A 17,297-nucleotide genomic window follows, 5' to 3' on the forward strand; every position below is an offset into this window, starting at 1 on the left:
ATTCAGTTCAGGAAATTTTCCCCTGTGTTTGAGGCTCTTTCCCACTTTCTCTTCTATTAGATTCAGTGTATCTGGTTTTATGTTGAGGTCTTTGAACCATTTGGCCTTGAGTTTTATGCAGGGTGATAAAGATGGATTAATTTGCATTCTTCTACATGTTGTCCTCCAGTTGAACCGGCACCATTTGTTGAAAATGCTGTCCTTTTTCCACTGGACAGTTTTAGCTCCTTTGTCAAAGATCAAGTGACCATAGGAGTGTGGGTTCATTTCTGGGTCTTCAATTCTATTCCATTGATCTTCCTGCCTGTCTCTGTACCAATACCAGGTAGTTTTTATCACTATTGCTCTGTAGTACAGCTTTAGGTCAGGGATGGTGATTCCTCCAGAAGCTCTTTTATTGTTCAGAATTCTTTTGGCTGTCCTGATTTTTGTTGTTGTTGTTATAGTTTTTCCATATGAAGTTGAAAATTGTTCTTTTTTTAAATCTGCATTTATTTTATGCTGAATTTATTCCCGTGCCATGAGCTTCTGTTTCTTCAGTTTCTTCTGGGATATCTTTTTCTTCTGTGCAGCCTCCTCTTCTGGCTTTGGAACAATCTGTTCCTTCTCAGTGAGGATCACCTCAATGTGGCAGGGGGAGCTCATGTATGGGTTAATCCGGCCATGAGCTCTGTAAGTTCATCGGCGCATCTCAGGTGCCTTGTTCACTTGGATGTGTTCAATGACTAGAGAATCTACGTCGAAACCCTTAAGTTCAGCATTACTCTGCGTTTTTAAGCATGTGCAGCAGAAACTCTGCACTCTTCTTTGGCCACCGTCCCTGTGTCCAGCCCCATTGTTTGGCCTGGGCGCACCTACAAACTCCACCATTATACCGACGGAATGGCACACATTGTTTTTTTAAAGTGACATCCTTCAGGTACTTGGTAGCTTTGTGGATGTGCATGCCCTTGATGGCCTGGGCAGTTTCCCGGGTGTTCTTAAAGTGAACACGAAGGTTTGAACCTCGTGATTTACAAGATTTTATGGGATTTTCTGGGTCAAGAGAGTAGCGAACCATCTTGACGAGTCACCTTTCACTACTTACAGAAAGAGCGAAAATTGTTCTTTTAATATCTGTAAAAAGCTTGTGTTGGAATTTTGATGGGAATTGAACTGAAAATTGTTCTTTTAATATCTGTAAAAAAAATTGTGTTGGAATTTTGATGGGAATTGAATCAAAACACTCTTAACTGCTAATCATCTCTGCATCTCCCCAAACAAATAATTAAAAATTTTATTTTATTTAGCTATTAAGAATTTGATACAGGATACACTGTATTTTGGTGGAATCCTTTCCTTTCCCTCTTCCAACATCTTCCAGATCTTCCGCATTACCCTCCCAAGGTTATATCTTCTCTTTTTCTTAATATACTACTGATTACATTTTGTGTTAAATGTATGTGTGTGGATGTAGGACCATCCACAAAAGCATGTGCAGAATTCAGGCCCAAGTAGTATTATTCAAAAGTCACTATATCAGTGCTACTTTTTTACATATGTAATCATTAAATTGTCCCAGATTTTATATTAATTATGAGTTATGTTTTGCCAAATACCATTTTATGTTAGGTTTTTAGTTTATTTCTTTAAAAATATGTTTGAGCTCCCATTTGTTCTTTTCCTTCCCCACCTTCTGTGCTCCTGTCTCACTTTTCTTCCCTCACCAAGCAATTTTGTGACCTTAGCTAAGAGGGCAGTTAATATCTGGTCACCTACATACATCAAAGAAAAAGAACAGAAACACTTGGGTAGGGAAGACAAATGAGGCCAGAAGAGGGTGTCAGAGACCTTGGAACCGGAGTTCTAGCTAATTGTTAGCTGTCAATCAAACCCAGGTCCTCTGGAAGAGCAGCCAGTGCTCTTAACCACCAAGCCATTATGCCAACCCTGCATTTCCATTTTTGTGTTCCATTCCCTTTAGTATGTGCAGGTTTTATCTCTCTCCAGAAAAACAGTTTTGTTTTGTTTATGCTGAGAATGTAACTGAAGCACTTGTGTATGCTAGGCAAAAAATCTACCTCTGAGAAACAGCCCCATCTTGTAAGTTAACTCCCTTCTTTGCCTCTTTTTGTTTGTTTGTTTGTTTTTGTTTTTGTTTTTTGTTTTTTTGAGACAGTGTTTCTCTGTATAGCCCTGGCTGTCCTGGAAATCACTCTGTAGACTAGGCTGGCCTCGAACTCAGAAATCCGCCTGCCTCTGCCTCCCAAATGCTGGGATTAAAGGCGTGTACCATCACTGCCCGACTCCTTCTTTGCCTCTTGATGACCAAATATTAACCTGCCTCTTAGTTAAGGCCTTGCTTCTTGTTTCCTTTCTCTCCTCCTCTTCAAAATGTTATCTTATTGTTACTTCTCTACTATTGACATATTCTCTCTTTAAGTCATGACATTAGATTACATTTAACATACTAATCAGCTACAATTTTAATTTCATGTAACTCTACTTACTTAGTCCTGTTACTGTTTCCTGAGCTATTAGAGTCCTATTCTTCATAAATCTTGAATCATTTCCCTCTGTATTTTACTATAGAAGCTTCAGGATTTTGTTTGATTTTTTGTTTTTAATGAGTTTTGTGCCAATTGTATTAGTTGAGAAATAAAGATAAGAGTTTCTGTTTTTTACACAATACTGGAAAACAGGATGCAGTTGTTAAATTCAGAAACCACGTGTGCTCTATGGGCTATCTTATGCAGATGATAAAATCTCAACCTGGGGCTGGAGAGATGGCTAGTGCTTTAGAGTACTGGCTGCTTTTATATAGGAACAGGGTTCGATTCCTGCTTCACACCTGTCTGTAACTCCTGCTCCAGGACATCTGACAGCTTCACACAGGCATGCATATATCAATGCACATCAAATAAAAATCCTAAATTGAAAGAATTTCTCAGTTTATAAATGGATGTGGATTTACATTTATATGTAATAAGGCAATATATGTATATTTGCCCTTCCAAAGAAATTAAAGATTATAAAATTATTAGGTAAGAACCTTTCCTCTATGTAACCCTAAATGTGATAAATACTAGACTATGAGTATAAGTCAGTGGTGAAAGAGTGATTGACTAGCATATATACAAGCTCCTGGGTTAAACCTTAGCACTGCAAAAGAAGGCACAAGGTGATAGACAAGGAAAAGGCAACATGCTTTGATGGCTGTATATTGAGACAATAAACTGGAAGAAAGCTTTGGTGTGATATTCAGTATTGGTTGAGTGACTTTGGTTAAGTCCCATGGCTTCTCTGAATGCCCATTTCCTTGCCTGTAGTGCCTATGTTGCAGAATTGTTTAGACAAATACATGAACTGATTGATTGTTTTATGAGCTATAAAATGTTTTGACCTCCAAGTTTCTTCATGCATTCTGCTCCAGTTCTGCAAATTCCAATGTTGCATTGTAATTTGTCTTTGCCTGACTCTATCACCAGTATCTCTTTTTCAAAGCAAAATTTTTTGGTTTCTCTCTCTTTGAACATCAGAGGCTAACATGTAAGTACTCAGCAGATGCTTGATGAATATGTAAATAAATGTTTCATGTGGAAAATGGACTCAGGTGACCCAAGTTCAACTCCAGTTTTTTTGTTTCTCATGCTATTACAAAGTCTAGAAATAATAGGTTGACATGCAAAGAAATTTTCAGAGTGAAAAGCATGACATTGCAGAACAGTTCTTGATTTGTTAAACTTCCACATTAACATTCTGGGACATACTTCCAAAGGAAAATTGTTGGGATGGGTTAATTGAGTTTATGTCTAAGAAGGAAGATTATGACTTGTCAAGTGAGAAGCTGAAATTAATCTCAAAAATAGGAAATTTGGCAAAGGAATATTATGGTTAAACAAATTCATTCTAACAGAGATATTAATATTGTTGTGAGGAATGTGGTTAAATCATCAAAAATCAAGCTTCCTTTAAGGTACAAAACATTTTAAAGACATGAGGCAGCGGGGTTTTGTTATTGTTTGAAAGAATTGAAGCTTTATTTACAGAAGAATATTTAAACCTACTGAAAAGGGTGTTGCTAGAAAAGACCAAAAAGACAAAAGGGGGAAGTGAAGTATAAATAAAGCACAAATAGTGGAAATTAGTTTAAAAGTGACCAAATGACTTATAATCAAAGAAGAAAAGTATCCAGCCTCTGCATTAGGCATCAAAAAGAGACAGAAAGTATGAAAGCACCATCAGAACCCTGGTTTTGGAATGTGCCTTGCAGGAACTGACAATGAAATAATTATTCTTGAAAAGTAGAACCAGTGTCGAACCTGGTGTGTCTCATGGGGTGGCTACTTCCCCTTTCTCTCATGGTAGATGTGATTTGGGGAGAGTTCTGGGATAGATACCTTATAATAGAGATGTTTTTCAAAGGTTGATATTCATTGTAAACAAAGTCCATAGAAAGAGTCTGTTAGGAGACTGGTGTGGTAGGGCATGACTTTAATCCTAACACTCGGGAGGCAGTGGTAGGTGGATCTCTAAATTGGAGGCCAGCTTGCTCTAAAAGGCAGTTCCAGGACAAGGCTACAAAGAGAAACCCTGTCACAAACAAACAAACAAAAAAATCTGTCATGAACTTGATCAAGATGATCGTTAGAAGCAGAAATGTTTATGGATTTCTTAAAAAAGACATTATTCAGATTTGCAGCTAGGTACACTGATTACATGACTGACTGAGACAGGCACATGATTCTGCCATGTTAATGCTGTCTTTGACATCAGAATCTGTCCTTGTACCTCATATGGAGGCATTTTAATAGAGGAGTTGAATGGGGGAAGGTTGCTCCTAAAAAGCAAATCAGACTTTAAAATCCCAACTCTGTCTCTTTAAAAATAAACTGGTAATTATTGTGTGTGTAATATGTGTATCTTGTGGTGATGGTGGTGTGTGTGTGTGACGTGACACAGTACATGTATAGAGGTCACAAGGCATCTTTGAGGATTGTTTCTCTCCTACTATATGGACTTGAGAGATTGGACTCAAATCATGAAACTTTCATAGCAAATACCTTTGCCCACTGAACCATCTCACTAGTCCATACCTCTGCCCTTCTCAGTTGTCCAATTGTTATCAAAGTTCTTAGTATCTTAAAAAGATATTAATAAAGAACTCTCATCTCTCCCATAATTCTTAGCTTTTCTTGTCTGCATTACTCATCTACTTTCTCATCCTTGTTTTTGCCTCTTGTCACCTATTCTGCTGTTCTGTTGTACTGCTTTTTAAGACATTTTATTCGCTCTCTTTCTCTCTCTCAACCATTTTATTGAGGTTTTAATTCCTCCTGTCATATTTTTAACTCCCAAGAGCTCTTTTATTACCTCAAAAGTCCTTAAAATTTCTGCTTCTTGTTTTATGGTTGTAATATCTCTGCTAATTGCTCCAAGGATGCATGTGATAGATTTTTATAATCATTCTCCTAAGTTTGAAGGCTGTTCCTTCTCGAGGGAGTAGACCCTTCAGTCTTCTGCTGAGGTGGGTAAAGGGACATTATTGGCATGTGACTAGTAGCGAAGGGAATCTGTAGGTTTCTTAGCTTCTTAAACTAACTTTCATAAGTCTCTTTTTATAGAGAAGGACTTGGCCTCTCAACATTATTTGGCCTTTTTGGAGTTCTCAATATAAATTTAGTTGCCTCAAATTTCCCCTGCTGAGAGGTTGGAAGGCAGGTTTCTCAGATATATTGACGTAGTTACTGTTTTCTAGAGCTAAAATTTTTTCCAGAGTTTTTCTTTTCTTTATCGTCCACACTTTTGCAGTTATGACCTTTTATAATCCCTTTACTGGAATGTAATGTCATCGGGGTTTTGAAAAGAAGCAGATCCAGTGCATGAGTTCGACACTCTGTCTTTGGTCAGACTCTTGTTAATTAGAGCTTTCTCTCTTTCATGGCAATTCCTTTGTGCTTTAACTACCACATTAGGTACATTCTATTTTTGTCTCCTTCTTTTGCCACCTTTCCTATAGGTTAATCCCCCCACTAGGCTATATGTTAATCTTTGTAAGAAATCACATTTAATTTTAACAAATTGGAGTTTTAAATCTCTTCAGTTGAGTTTTTATTTTTATTTTTGGGCAGGGCAAACATAGATTAAAGAAAAGTGAGGAGGAACTCTTGAAAGTAGGAAGGGCCCCAAACAGGGTGAATACCTCTTTAATTCATCCTTGATTTTGATAGGATAAAGACAATTTTCCTTAACATTCAGAGACTTCCATAGGTTAGTCTCTATCTACATTTTTCAACCTGGTCTTTATGTATTCTAAAACAATCATACCCATCCCCACTCTGACACTTAATTTTATCAGTACAGTAATTTATCTGGAACAAGTAGAGACACAATGAGTATTGCCTGGTAATGTAGCTAGTACACTTAGCAGTTAATCTGCTGGTTTTGAGTACATCATGCAGCGTATTTCAGTCTAGGTTCCAAAAATATGCTGTCTGTATACATTGTTTATTATTTGGGTTCATTAATATTGTCTATTAGTATATTAATCTATGCCTTATTTAATTTCTGCTAGATTTTGGAGATGCAAAGATGAGAGGATTTGTAAATCATATTCTATAACAGATTGCTGTTACATGATCACATGTTTAAGCCTCAGTTCAAGGACCCATTTGTATATTGTGATGTAATAATATACAAATTATATTATTTGTAATATATAATACAAATACATCCCATCAAAAGAACATTCTGATATTTGCATTAAATATGTTTATGATGTTTTCCTGGAAGTAAGTTGTATGATGATATTCTCCATCCTCTCCTTCAGAATTGTCTTTACTGATATCTTCATTATGAATCTAATTCTTTGGATGGAAGGTTCATCAGCTGCTGTCTCCTTTTGTAAACTGGCAAGTCTCTTTGCATTGTGCTTTGGAGTTTCAACACCACTGACATTTTTGGGAGTGTACTTTGGGAAAAAGGAAGAGGTAAACTTTCAGAATACAGCTTTTGACTTTTGAGTGATGCCTGAAATACCTTACTGTGCATGTGTTATATAAGTACAAAAATATCACTGAAAACAACATTATAATCATTTTTTGAATTGATGGTATAAAAATAAGTAAAAGACAGTAGCATGTTAAGAGATACCGTGTAATATATTTCCCACATTATAGAGTATTTATATTTCTTTTAATCTCTGATAGACAAAATTAAAAGGGCACAGTATAAGAAAACTGACATCAACTACCTTAGAAAACAAATGTTTGTGTAGTGGGAGAAGAGAGCAAAGAGACAGTCACAAATGGGATGTTCAGTTACTGTCTGAAGTTAGCTTAATTCTACATAGAGAGGAAGAAAGGAACAGGATGCTACAAAACAGTAACCCAGGCCACTCTACAAGAGGACTGGACAAAACTAGTTTGAGATTGCAGGTAGAAAGTTTAAAAAATGATGAAAATGGAGATGGAGTTCTATAGAAAGCAGAATAAAAATATTGGCAAATTCATTGATAAATTCATCTAAAAGACAAATTCTTAGGTAAAACTGGAGAGAAGTTTTAAACATGACTACTTAATGTTAGTATAGTCACAAGTAAATCTTATCAAATAAGTCCTTTGAAATGTATTTGGAAAGGCAAATACTTAGGACTGCAGATGTAGATGAATTAATAGAGCACTTGGCTACTACGCAGGAATCCTGGGTTCAGTCCCTGGCAAAAATGGAGTTTGGTGGCACATGCCTGTTTGTAAATCACCACACCTGACTTCAAATGATAATATTTGTTTTATTAAGGAAAATATAGTCTAAAATTATTTTTATTTTACCTGTTACTTTTTATGCTTTTATATTCAAATTCCAGATTCTGAAGTGTATTGCAATTATGACTGTGAATTTATTTGCTTCATTCACTCTTATTTTTATTTTTAAACAGTTTGAGTTTCCAGTTCATACAGAAAAGGCCCCTCATGTGAGTTCCCAGAGGACTTTCTTTACAAAATCAACTATTACCATTATACTTGGTAGTCTTTTACCCTTTGGCTGTATTTTTCTGCAACTTTCTTACATTCTAAACCGTATTTGGTGAGTATTACATTGCATCTTAATAAACTCATTTATTTTAATGCCTAATAACAGTGCATATTTATAATACTTCAGTACTTGTATATAATGTTCAAAGACAAAATCAAGGAAGATGGGTAATGTGTACCAAAATAAAATTAAAATAAGATAAGAGTCAGTTCTAATGTTCAAAAAGCCTATTAGAATGAATGACTTTACTTTGTAGTAATATAAATATTTTATAGAGACTAGAAATTTTGTGTTGGTAGGATTTAACATAGGCCTTTGTTTATGCTAATTATGATCCTCGCCACTGATTTACATCCCTAACCCTCCAAGTCTTAGTTTTATTGAGTAGCTTTCTGTATTTCAAAGGTTAAATTCTGGCATAATACTTCATCTACCTTTACTTTCTTCAGGATATAGGAGTTTGACTTAGGGTAATTTCCTAGGGAATAGATTTAATTTACAACTTTTTTTTTTTTTAGATTTATTTATTTATTATATATGAATACACTGTAGCTGTCTTCAGACACACCAGAAGAGGGCATCAGATCTCATTACAGATGGTTGTGAGCCACCATGTGGTTGCTGGGATTTGAACTCAGGACCTCTGGAAGTGCAGTCAGTGCTCTTAACCACTGAGCCATCTCTCCAGCCCAATTTACAACTTTTTAACATGACTCTAATGGGATTTCTTATACATACTTAATTTAAAAAATTAATAATCAGGGTGGGGCTGGAATGATGAGTCAGCAGTTAAGAGTACTACTTCCTGCTCTTGTAGAGGACTCAAATTCAGTTTCCAGCCCCATGTCAGGCGACTCACAATTTCCTGTAACTCCAGCTCCAGTAGATATGACACAAACTTCTGTCTTCTTTAGGCACACGCACACACACACACACAGAAGGAGAGAGAGAAAATACACTTATACAGATATTGACATAAATAAAAATAATAATAATAAATCATTAAGATGGCCCAGGAGTGAGGGAATTGCTGCCAAGCCTGACCACCGGAATTTGATCCCTGGAATTTACACTGTGGAAGGAATGAATTGATTCCCACAAATTATTCTCTGACCTCTGTGCATGCGAAGTGGCATGCATATACCCACACACCAAAATGACTTAGAGAAGCTGATCTCTAACTGAACTTGTTGTGGGGTCAGGAGTATGAAAACTCTTGACTGAGAGGTAACTAGATATGGAAAAGGAGCCTTCTGATTTTTATGTTTGCATTGGCCTAACAAGGGAGGTTTTATTTCAAATCCCTCTTAGAAAATTAATATGAAGACTATTGGCTTCACCAGCTTTGAGTTTTCCTATATACTGAGCTGGAAGTGGTTCTTTTCTGGTTTTTTTCCTGTCAGCCATTTCTGATATCAGAATGCCTACTCCTTGTACCTTTTAATTTGCTCTTTTTAATCTGTCGTGCTCTGAGAATTACAAGAATGTGATGGTTATATGTGTTTGTAAAATAAGTAATTGTACTTTCTGTTTAAAAGCATGATAGCTTGAACTGGGGGTGTAGCTTGGTGGTAGAGTGCTTGCTTAGGATGTACAAGGCTCTGGGTTCTATCCCAACACTGGAAAGAAGAAAGGCCAGCTCTGTGTAATGGCAATGCCTATAATCTCTGCCGTTGCAACAATTCTTGAGGCTGAGGCAAGAAGAAATTGAGTTCTAAGTCTAGCCTGGGCTATACACAAGATCCTGCCTCCAATAATATGTATTAAGAGCTTTACTGCCTTAGCATTGTGAGAACTCTTTCATTTGTTATCTATCTCCCCTTTTTTTTTCATTTTCTCTGTTTCCCTCCCTCCCTCCCTCCCTCCCTCCCTCCCTCCCTCCCTCCCTCCCTTCTGTCCTTCCTTCCTTCCTAAGATAAGGTTTTTATGTGTAAACTATTTTGGAGATGGAAAAAGGTGATAGGAAGTAAAAAGCAGGTACTAGAGTGACAGAGTTTGAGAGTGCTTGTTGCTCCCAGTCCTGAATTTTGTTCCTGGCTCGAAGTCTGACAATTGCCTGTAAGTCTAGATACAGTGGATATATGAGCCTCTTTTGGTCTGCACACACACACACACACACACACATACACACACACACCTTTTTTTTTTTTTTTGAAAAAAAAGGTTAGCTTTAAAAAGGAAGTAAAATGCAGTAGCTGTGTTGTTTTTTATACTACTTTTGTAGCACAGTCTTTCAAACAAACCTGTCCTGGAACTAGCTCTGTAGACCAGGCTGCCTCAAACTCAAGAGATCCTCCTGTCTCTGCCTTCTAAATCCTGGGATTAAAAGTATGTGCTACCAGGCCTGGCTCAAACAAATCTTTTAAGGCCTCAAAAATCAGATTTAGTCGTGCCCATTAAGAATTATTTTTTTTTTTTTTTTTTTTTTAGCTAGTATTGTGGCAAAATTGGTTTGAAAGGAAAACAATAAAATCTTGGTACTATCAGATTGATTATGTAGTTCCATGGGAAAGTGCCTGCTTACCATTTTTAAGGGCCCAAGTTTAATTTCAGAAGTCTGTCAAAAAAAGTGTCAAAATGAGAGTAAGTTTTTTCTACTCTGATAAGGGGGTGTATATAACTTGTACATGTTTATTAATTATAGAACATTTCTCTATAACCCTGATACCTATCCTCATACCCAAATATAAATTTCAATTTATACTTAAAAATGGAGTAGTAATTTATGGTTTTCTCTGTATTCTCGAATGGCTTTAAAAATTAATCATAATTAATTTAATTGTTCTGGGGACTGGAACTAGTGCCTCATGTGTTCAAAGCAGTTGCTTCATCACTGACTTAGCCCTAGCACTCTTTTTACATTTTATTTTAGAAACAGTCACACTAAGTTACATAAACTGGGCTTGAATTTGTGATCTTCATGTTTTAGCTTTCTGAGTAGCTGAGATTACAGGCTTATACTTGGCTTCAGACGGCTTTGAGAAATTTGTAATTCTTTCCAATATAATCAGCTCAGCTTTACAATAATAAAGGTAGTCACTTAGTTCTTTTAGTTTGACCTAAATACAGCCCACATACATATTTTTAACAGACACATGTTTGAAGGATTAATTAGTAGAATTCTGTGTGCCACACAATGAAGGCATAGTTGGAGAGGTCACATGTCTTTAGAGCTTCAAAGGCAAAGACATATTTGATTATGTAATTTTCTGGTATATAATGTATCTATTGATATTTTTGACATTTACAACATTTCCTTTCTAAAAATAAAGTATATTTTTAAATGTGTGTAGAAGTATTGATGCGTCCCAAGTGAGAACTTGATTATGTAGACAGAGAAATAAACATGGGTAAATGGCTACACTTGTATCTAGAGAAGATGGAGCCCAAATCTGCAACTATGTTAGTAAGACATTGCTATCAGTACTATATGGTTGGACGGAGGTTTGGAATGAAGAGTTTGAATAAAGGCTAGCTAGCTGTGGTGGCACAGGCCTTTAATCCCAGCACTTGGGAGGCAGAGACAGCAGGCCTCTTTTTGAGGACAGCCTGGTCTACATAGTGAGTTCTAGTTTCAGGACATCCAGAGTTATATAGAGAGACCCTATCTTAGAAAGAGAAAGTGTGTGTGGGGGGTGCAAATATTAGAGAATTGTTTGATAGTCTTTTGGATAGATTTGGACTAATCTTTTAATATATAATTTTGAAAATTTTAAATCTTGTGCTTGCTTTTGGGTCTCCTCATATGTACTACCTGTTCACCTTCCTTCTCCTACTCTTCTTAATTCTTATGATTTCCTGTTCAGAAGTTACAGTTCTGCTATGCTATTTTCGACTGTGTGCTGAGGTAAAGACATAATATTAATATTCCTAAATATTCTAAACTTATATTATTGGAATTAGAGTATGTGCTCAGAAGGGTATTGAAATAAATATTAACTTCATGGTTTTTACTACTTGGAATAAGTTTTATATTATGTTTTCCTAATGATATATTTTTACTTTGATGTAGCTACTGAGTGCCACTTTGATGCAGGATTGAAAAAGAAAGTGATTTCTTTTTTAGTGGTTATGATAATTTCTGCTTGTTATTCAGTTAACACTGAAAAAAATATGACAGTGGGGGTGCTGATTTGAGTATAAAAATATGGCGGTGGGTGACTGGTTTGAGTTTAGACATGTAAAAGACCCACTATAGTGGTTTTTAAAAAATAATTAAAGGTTTCTTTACAGTTTCAGTCAGGATTGTATTTTGTGGGATTGAGGTTGTTGCTTTACAGGTCCCCTTCTCCTCTTCATTTATGTAATAGTTCTTTTTATTTCATCCTCATTTTTTTAGACCCTGATGCCATTTGAACTTGGCAGTGTAGTACAGTAGTAACTTGTTGTTGCTTTTTTTCAGTCTCCCTTTTAAAAATTATTTATTTTACTTTTATTTATTTATTTAGTGTGTGTGTGTGTGTGTGTGTGTGTGTACACTCCTTTAACTGATAGGCCATCTCTCTCTAGTCCTATATTGTTTCAGAGTTAGCATTAGGGTTAAGCTTAGATTAAATCTCAAAAATCATCATTTTATTGGAGTTAATATGATTGTCTACAGGTAACAATGAGAGGTCAATATACTTGTTGCTTTGCAGTATTATATATATATATATATATATATATATATATATATATATATACACACACACACATATATTGTACTTAGCTAGTAGTATATTCCCTGGTACATTTTATAATACAGAACAAGCGTATTGTGGGTATATTTTTCTTCTTAGAAAATATTTGGGGCATCTTAAACATTAGTTTTTAACCAGAAGAACTCATGGTACCAAATATCAGTATACATGTGGCTAGAGTTTATTATAGAAAAAAACATACATCATTGTGAGCAAAGGAAAAAGACACATTTCATATGACATGGCAAGACCAGGCTGCGTATTGACTTCAGTCATGTCCCTCGTGGATCCTGAATTTAGCCAGTGGAAAAAATATTCCATATATTATAAGGTCCATCTTACCTTTCTATAGTACTTTTCATTGTATCTGAACTAAGCCATCACTAGACACAGCACTTTTTCTAAGAATGGGTTTCATTATGATGTTTTCTTACATCTTTAATTTTTTAGATAATAATATTTCTCTCTTTCTCTTTCCTACCTGAATACCTTCCCATACACACCTCTTTGTTCTCTTTCAAATGTGTGGTTTCTTTTTTTTATTGTTTTTGTGTACACACACACACACACACACACACACTCCTAAATACAACCTGCTTACTCTGTATAATGTTATCTTCTATGTAGGTTTTCAGGGCTAATCATTTGGTATGAAATAATAAATCAGTGCATCAGTGCATTCTCCCCTAGGGTAGACTATTTGCCCCATTCTTAGTATACCTTAGTTGCCTTTGTGTAGGATTGAGGTCCCATGGGCTCCCCACCCCAATCTACTTTGACATATCTATGAAACTTCTCTTTGCAATAGAGGGAAACCACTACATCAAACCACACCAATCAAAATGCAGAATTGAGGAACCCAGTCCTAATCGTTACATCTTCAAAACACTCCTATACCTAAGTTCAGGGAACAAATATGGAAAAGGGGATGGAAAGACTGTAAGAGCCAGAGGATCAGAGAGTTTGCTATAGGATTGTATTTTCTAGTAAGATCACAAGCTACACTCATACAGTCTCACCAATATGACTGCCCACTCATGAGCTTTCCCACATCTATATAGTGTATCTAGTTATATTTATGCCATAATTCTTTTGTGTACCACCACTCCTGGAATCCTTCCTCTTCCCAACTACTTCCTTTTCACTGTTACATCTTTTCCTTGTTGGTAACACATAGAGTTTAGATAGGATTTCTTACAGGAGCATGGGTGAGTGGTTATTCATAGGAACATGAGTAAATCACCAGTGGCTATATCACTGAGGAAAATACCTTTCCCTTTCCTAGTAATCTTTTTATATACTTGGTGCATTTATATAGTTGGCAAAGGTGGGATCTTCTGATTCCTTCCCTTCTTGGATAGAATGCTAATAGTTCTAGTGTTGTAGATGTCTGGTGGTGATAATCATAGTTTCTGTGAGTTCAAGAGTGCAGTAACCATGTCATGCACAGTAGAAAGTATTGCATAACACTTTATTCCTTCCTCTGTCTGTATTTTTTTCTACTCCCTATTCTCCATGTATCCTGAGATTCAGAGATAGTTATATAGTTGCTCCATCTAGGGCTAAACAGTATAGAATCTCACTACTACGGCTGCTTGCCAACTAATACTAGATAGTGGGATCTTCTTACCGAAAACAGCATACCATTTGGTCATCAGACATAGACAAATTAAGTGGGTATTGACCTGGAACCTCTCTCTCTGTTGTCTAGTTCATGTAGTATCGAAAGAGGACACATAGGCTGCCGGAGGAGAAACTACTAAGTTTGAATTTTGGTAGCTCAGATCATATCATTTGTATAAGGCAGGTTGGAAAACTTTACTTTCTCTGAGTTAGCATTTAGGTTCAACAAATATATAAAGTGAAAAATGGGAGCTGGGAAAGTACATCAATGTCTAAAGTGTTTACTGTTGTTATTAACAGTTTTATTCAAAAAAAAAGAAAAAAAAACAGTTTTATTCAGCTATGGATACTTCATGTTATAATACCAAACAGCCAGGTGGGACATATGTCCATTGGTACAATAGTGGCAAGTCTGTTACTGTGGTAACCAATTACTTTCTGTTGGATTTGAGACACTCTGGATAGGAGGGATTTATATTTGGTATAGTAACCTTAGTCCACATTCTGTTTGGCCAGATTACAGGCCCTAGTGTGAAAGCCACTGCTGTAGTTTTCCTTAACGGGCACAAGTGCCTGTCATATTTCCTCCTGAATATTTTGTTTATTGCCACAGATCAGTGCTGCTGTCAGCTTTGCTCACAGACACTTAGTTTTTGCAGTAGATGGTGGTTACTGTAGAAACTCCAAAGTGGCCTCAGCATAACTCACATCAGTAAAGGAAGCTGCGCTGAATGCCTTCCAGGGCTGAGGCAGCCTTAAAATAGTATTCATGAATTATAACTCCATGCTTAAGATGGCACATGCCGCTTCCCATAAGTCTTCCATAAGAAGACTCAATCTCTCTTTCCTGTCTGGGCCCGAGCACTGAGCAGATCCTAGGTGGCAGCTCTGCACCCAACCTCACAAATCCCAGAGAAAGCAGGCCTCCCAGGAGCTCTAACCTGGGCAGTATCTTAGGTAAGAGACAGCAACACTCGCCCCAAACAGGGAGTAATTGGGACCCACTGAGACCCAGAAATTCACTCCTGGCCCAGAGAACTGGTTCCTTGTGTCTGTACCCGAGCACTGAGCAGATCTTGGGCCCCAGCTCTAACCCCAGTAGTAGTAACACCCACCCCCACATAGTTCTGAAACAACCAAGATAATAGGAAAGACAGGCTCCAGTCAGAGACAGGGCAGGTAGCACTAAGGTGATCCAGATGGCGAAAGGCAAGCACAAGAACATAAGCATCAGCAACCCAGGGTACTTGACATCATAAGAACTTAGTTCTCCCACACTAGAAAGTCCTGAATTCCCCATATCACCAGGAAAGCAAGATTCAGATTTAAAACCCCTTCTAATGAGGATGATAGAGGACTTTAAGAAGGACATAAATAACACTCTCAAAGAATTTGAGGAGGACACAGGTAAACAGATAGAAGCCCTTTAAGAGGAAACACAAAAATCCCTTAAAGAATTACAAGAGAACACAACCAAACAGGTGAAGGAATTGAACAAATCCATCCAGGGCATAAAAATGGAAGTAGAAACAATAAAGAAAGCATAAAGGGAGACTACCCTGGAGATAGAAAACCTAGGAAAGAGATCAGGAGTCATAGATGCAAGCATCACCAACAGAATACAAGAGATAGAAGAGAGAATCTCAAGTGCAGAAGATACCATAGAAAATATTGACACAACTGTCAAAGAAAATGCAAAATGCAAAAAGTTCTTAACACAAAACATCCAGGAAATCCAGGACACAATGAGATGACCAAACCTAAGGATAATAGGTATAGATGAGAATGAAGATTTACAACTTAAAGGGCCAGTAAATATCTTCAACAAAATTATAAAAGAAAACTTCCCTAAAATAAGGACACATCATACCAAAACTTGTGGGACTCGATGAAACTAGTGCTAAGAGGAAAACTCATAGCTCTAAGTGCCTACAAAAAGAAACTGGAGAGAGCACACACTAACAAGTTGACAGCACACCTGAAAGCTCTAGAACAAAAAGAAGCTAATACACCCAGGAGGAGTAGACCACAGAAAATAATCAAACTCAGGGCTGAAATCAACCAAGTAGAAACAGAAAGAACTATACAAAATACCAACAAAACCAGGAGCTGATTCTTTGAGAAAATCAAAAAGATAGATAAACCCTTAGCCAGATTAACCAGAGGGCACAGAGACAGTATCCAAATTAATAAAATCAGAACTGAAAAGGGAGACATAACAACAGAAAATGAGGAAATTAAAAAAAAATTAAAAAATCATCAGATCCTACTACAAAGGCCTATACTCAACAAAACTGGAAAATCTGGATGAAATAGACAACTTTCTAGACAGATACCAGGTACCAAAGTTAAATCAGGAGCAAATAAACCATCTAAACAGTCCCATAAGCCCTAAAGAAATAGCAGCAGTCATTAAAAGTCTCCCCACCAACAAAAAGCCCGGGTCCAGATGGTTTTATTGCAGAATTCTATCAGACCTTTAAGGAAGACCTAATACCTATTCTCTTCAAACTATTCCACAAAATAGAAACATAAGGAACACTACCCAATTCTATGAAGCTTCAATCACTCTCATACCTAAACCTCACAAAGACCCAACCAAAGAAAGAGAACTTCAGACCAATCTCCCTTATGAATATTGATGCAAAACTACTCAATAAAATTCTAGCAAACCAAATCCAAGACCACATCAAAACAATCATCCATCATGATCAAGTGGACTTTATCCCAGGAATGCAGGGATGATTCAATATTTGGAAATCCATCAATGTAATCCACTATATAAACAAACTCAAAGAAAAAAAACACATAGTCATCTCACTAGATGCTGAGAAAGCATTTGAAAAATTCAACATCCCTTCATGTTAAAAATCTTGGAAAGATCAGGAATTCAAGGCCCATACCTTAACATAGTAAAAGCAATATACAGCAAACCAGTAGCCAACATCAAACTAAATGGAGAGAAACTTGAAGCAATCCCAC

At 36.6% G+C, this 17,297-nt stretch overlaps 1 protein-coding gene and 1 pseudogene across 1 annotated transcript in view; one reads left to right on the forward strand and one right to left on the reverse strand.

Moving 5' to 3' along the window:
• Nucleotides 1-17,297, forward strand: part of LOC114628925 (transmembrane 9 superfamily member 2-like) — a 76,351-nt gene that overhangs the window by 40,234 nt on the left and 18,820 nt on the right. The window contains exons 13-15 of the mRNA XM_028776905.1: nt 6,809-6,968; nt 7,916-8,063; nt 11,748-11,860. Of these exons, the coding sequence (XP_028632738.1) occupies nt 6,809-6,968; nt 7,916-8,063; nt 11,748-11,860 (421 nt within the window). The remainder of the gene's footprint in view (nt 1-6,808; nt 6,969-7,915; nt 8,064-11,747; nt 11,861-17,297) is intronic.
• Nucleotides 508-1,060, reverse strand: LOC114628948 (annotated as a pseudogene).

Source organism: Grammomys surdaster, unplaced genomic scaffold (genome assembly GCF_004785775.1).
Source record: "Grammomys surdaster isolate TR1022 unplaced genomic scaffold, NIH_TR_1.0 274, whole genome shotgun sequence".
Taxonomy (NCBI): domain Eukaryota; kingdom Metazoa; phylum Chordata; class Mammalia; order Rodentia; family Muridae; genus Grammomys; species Grammomys surdaster.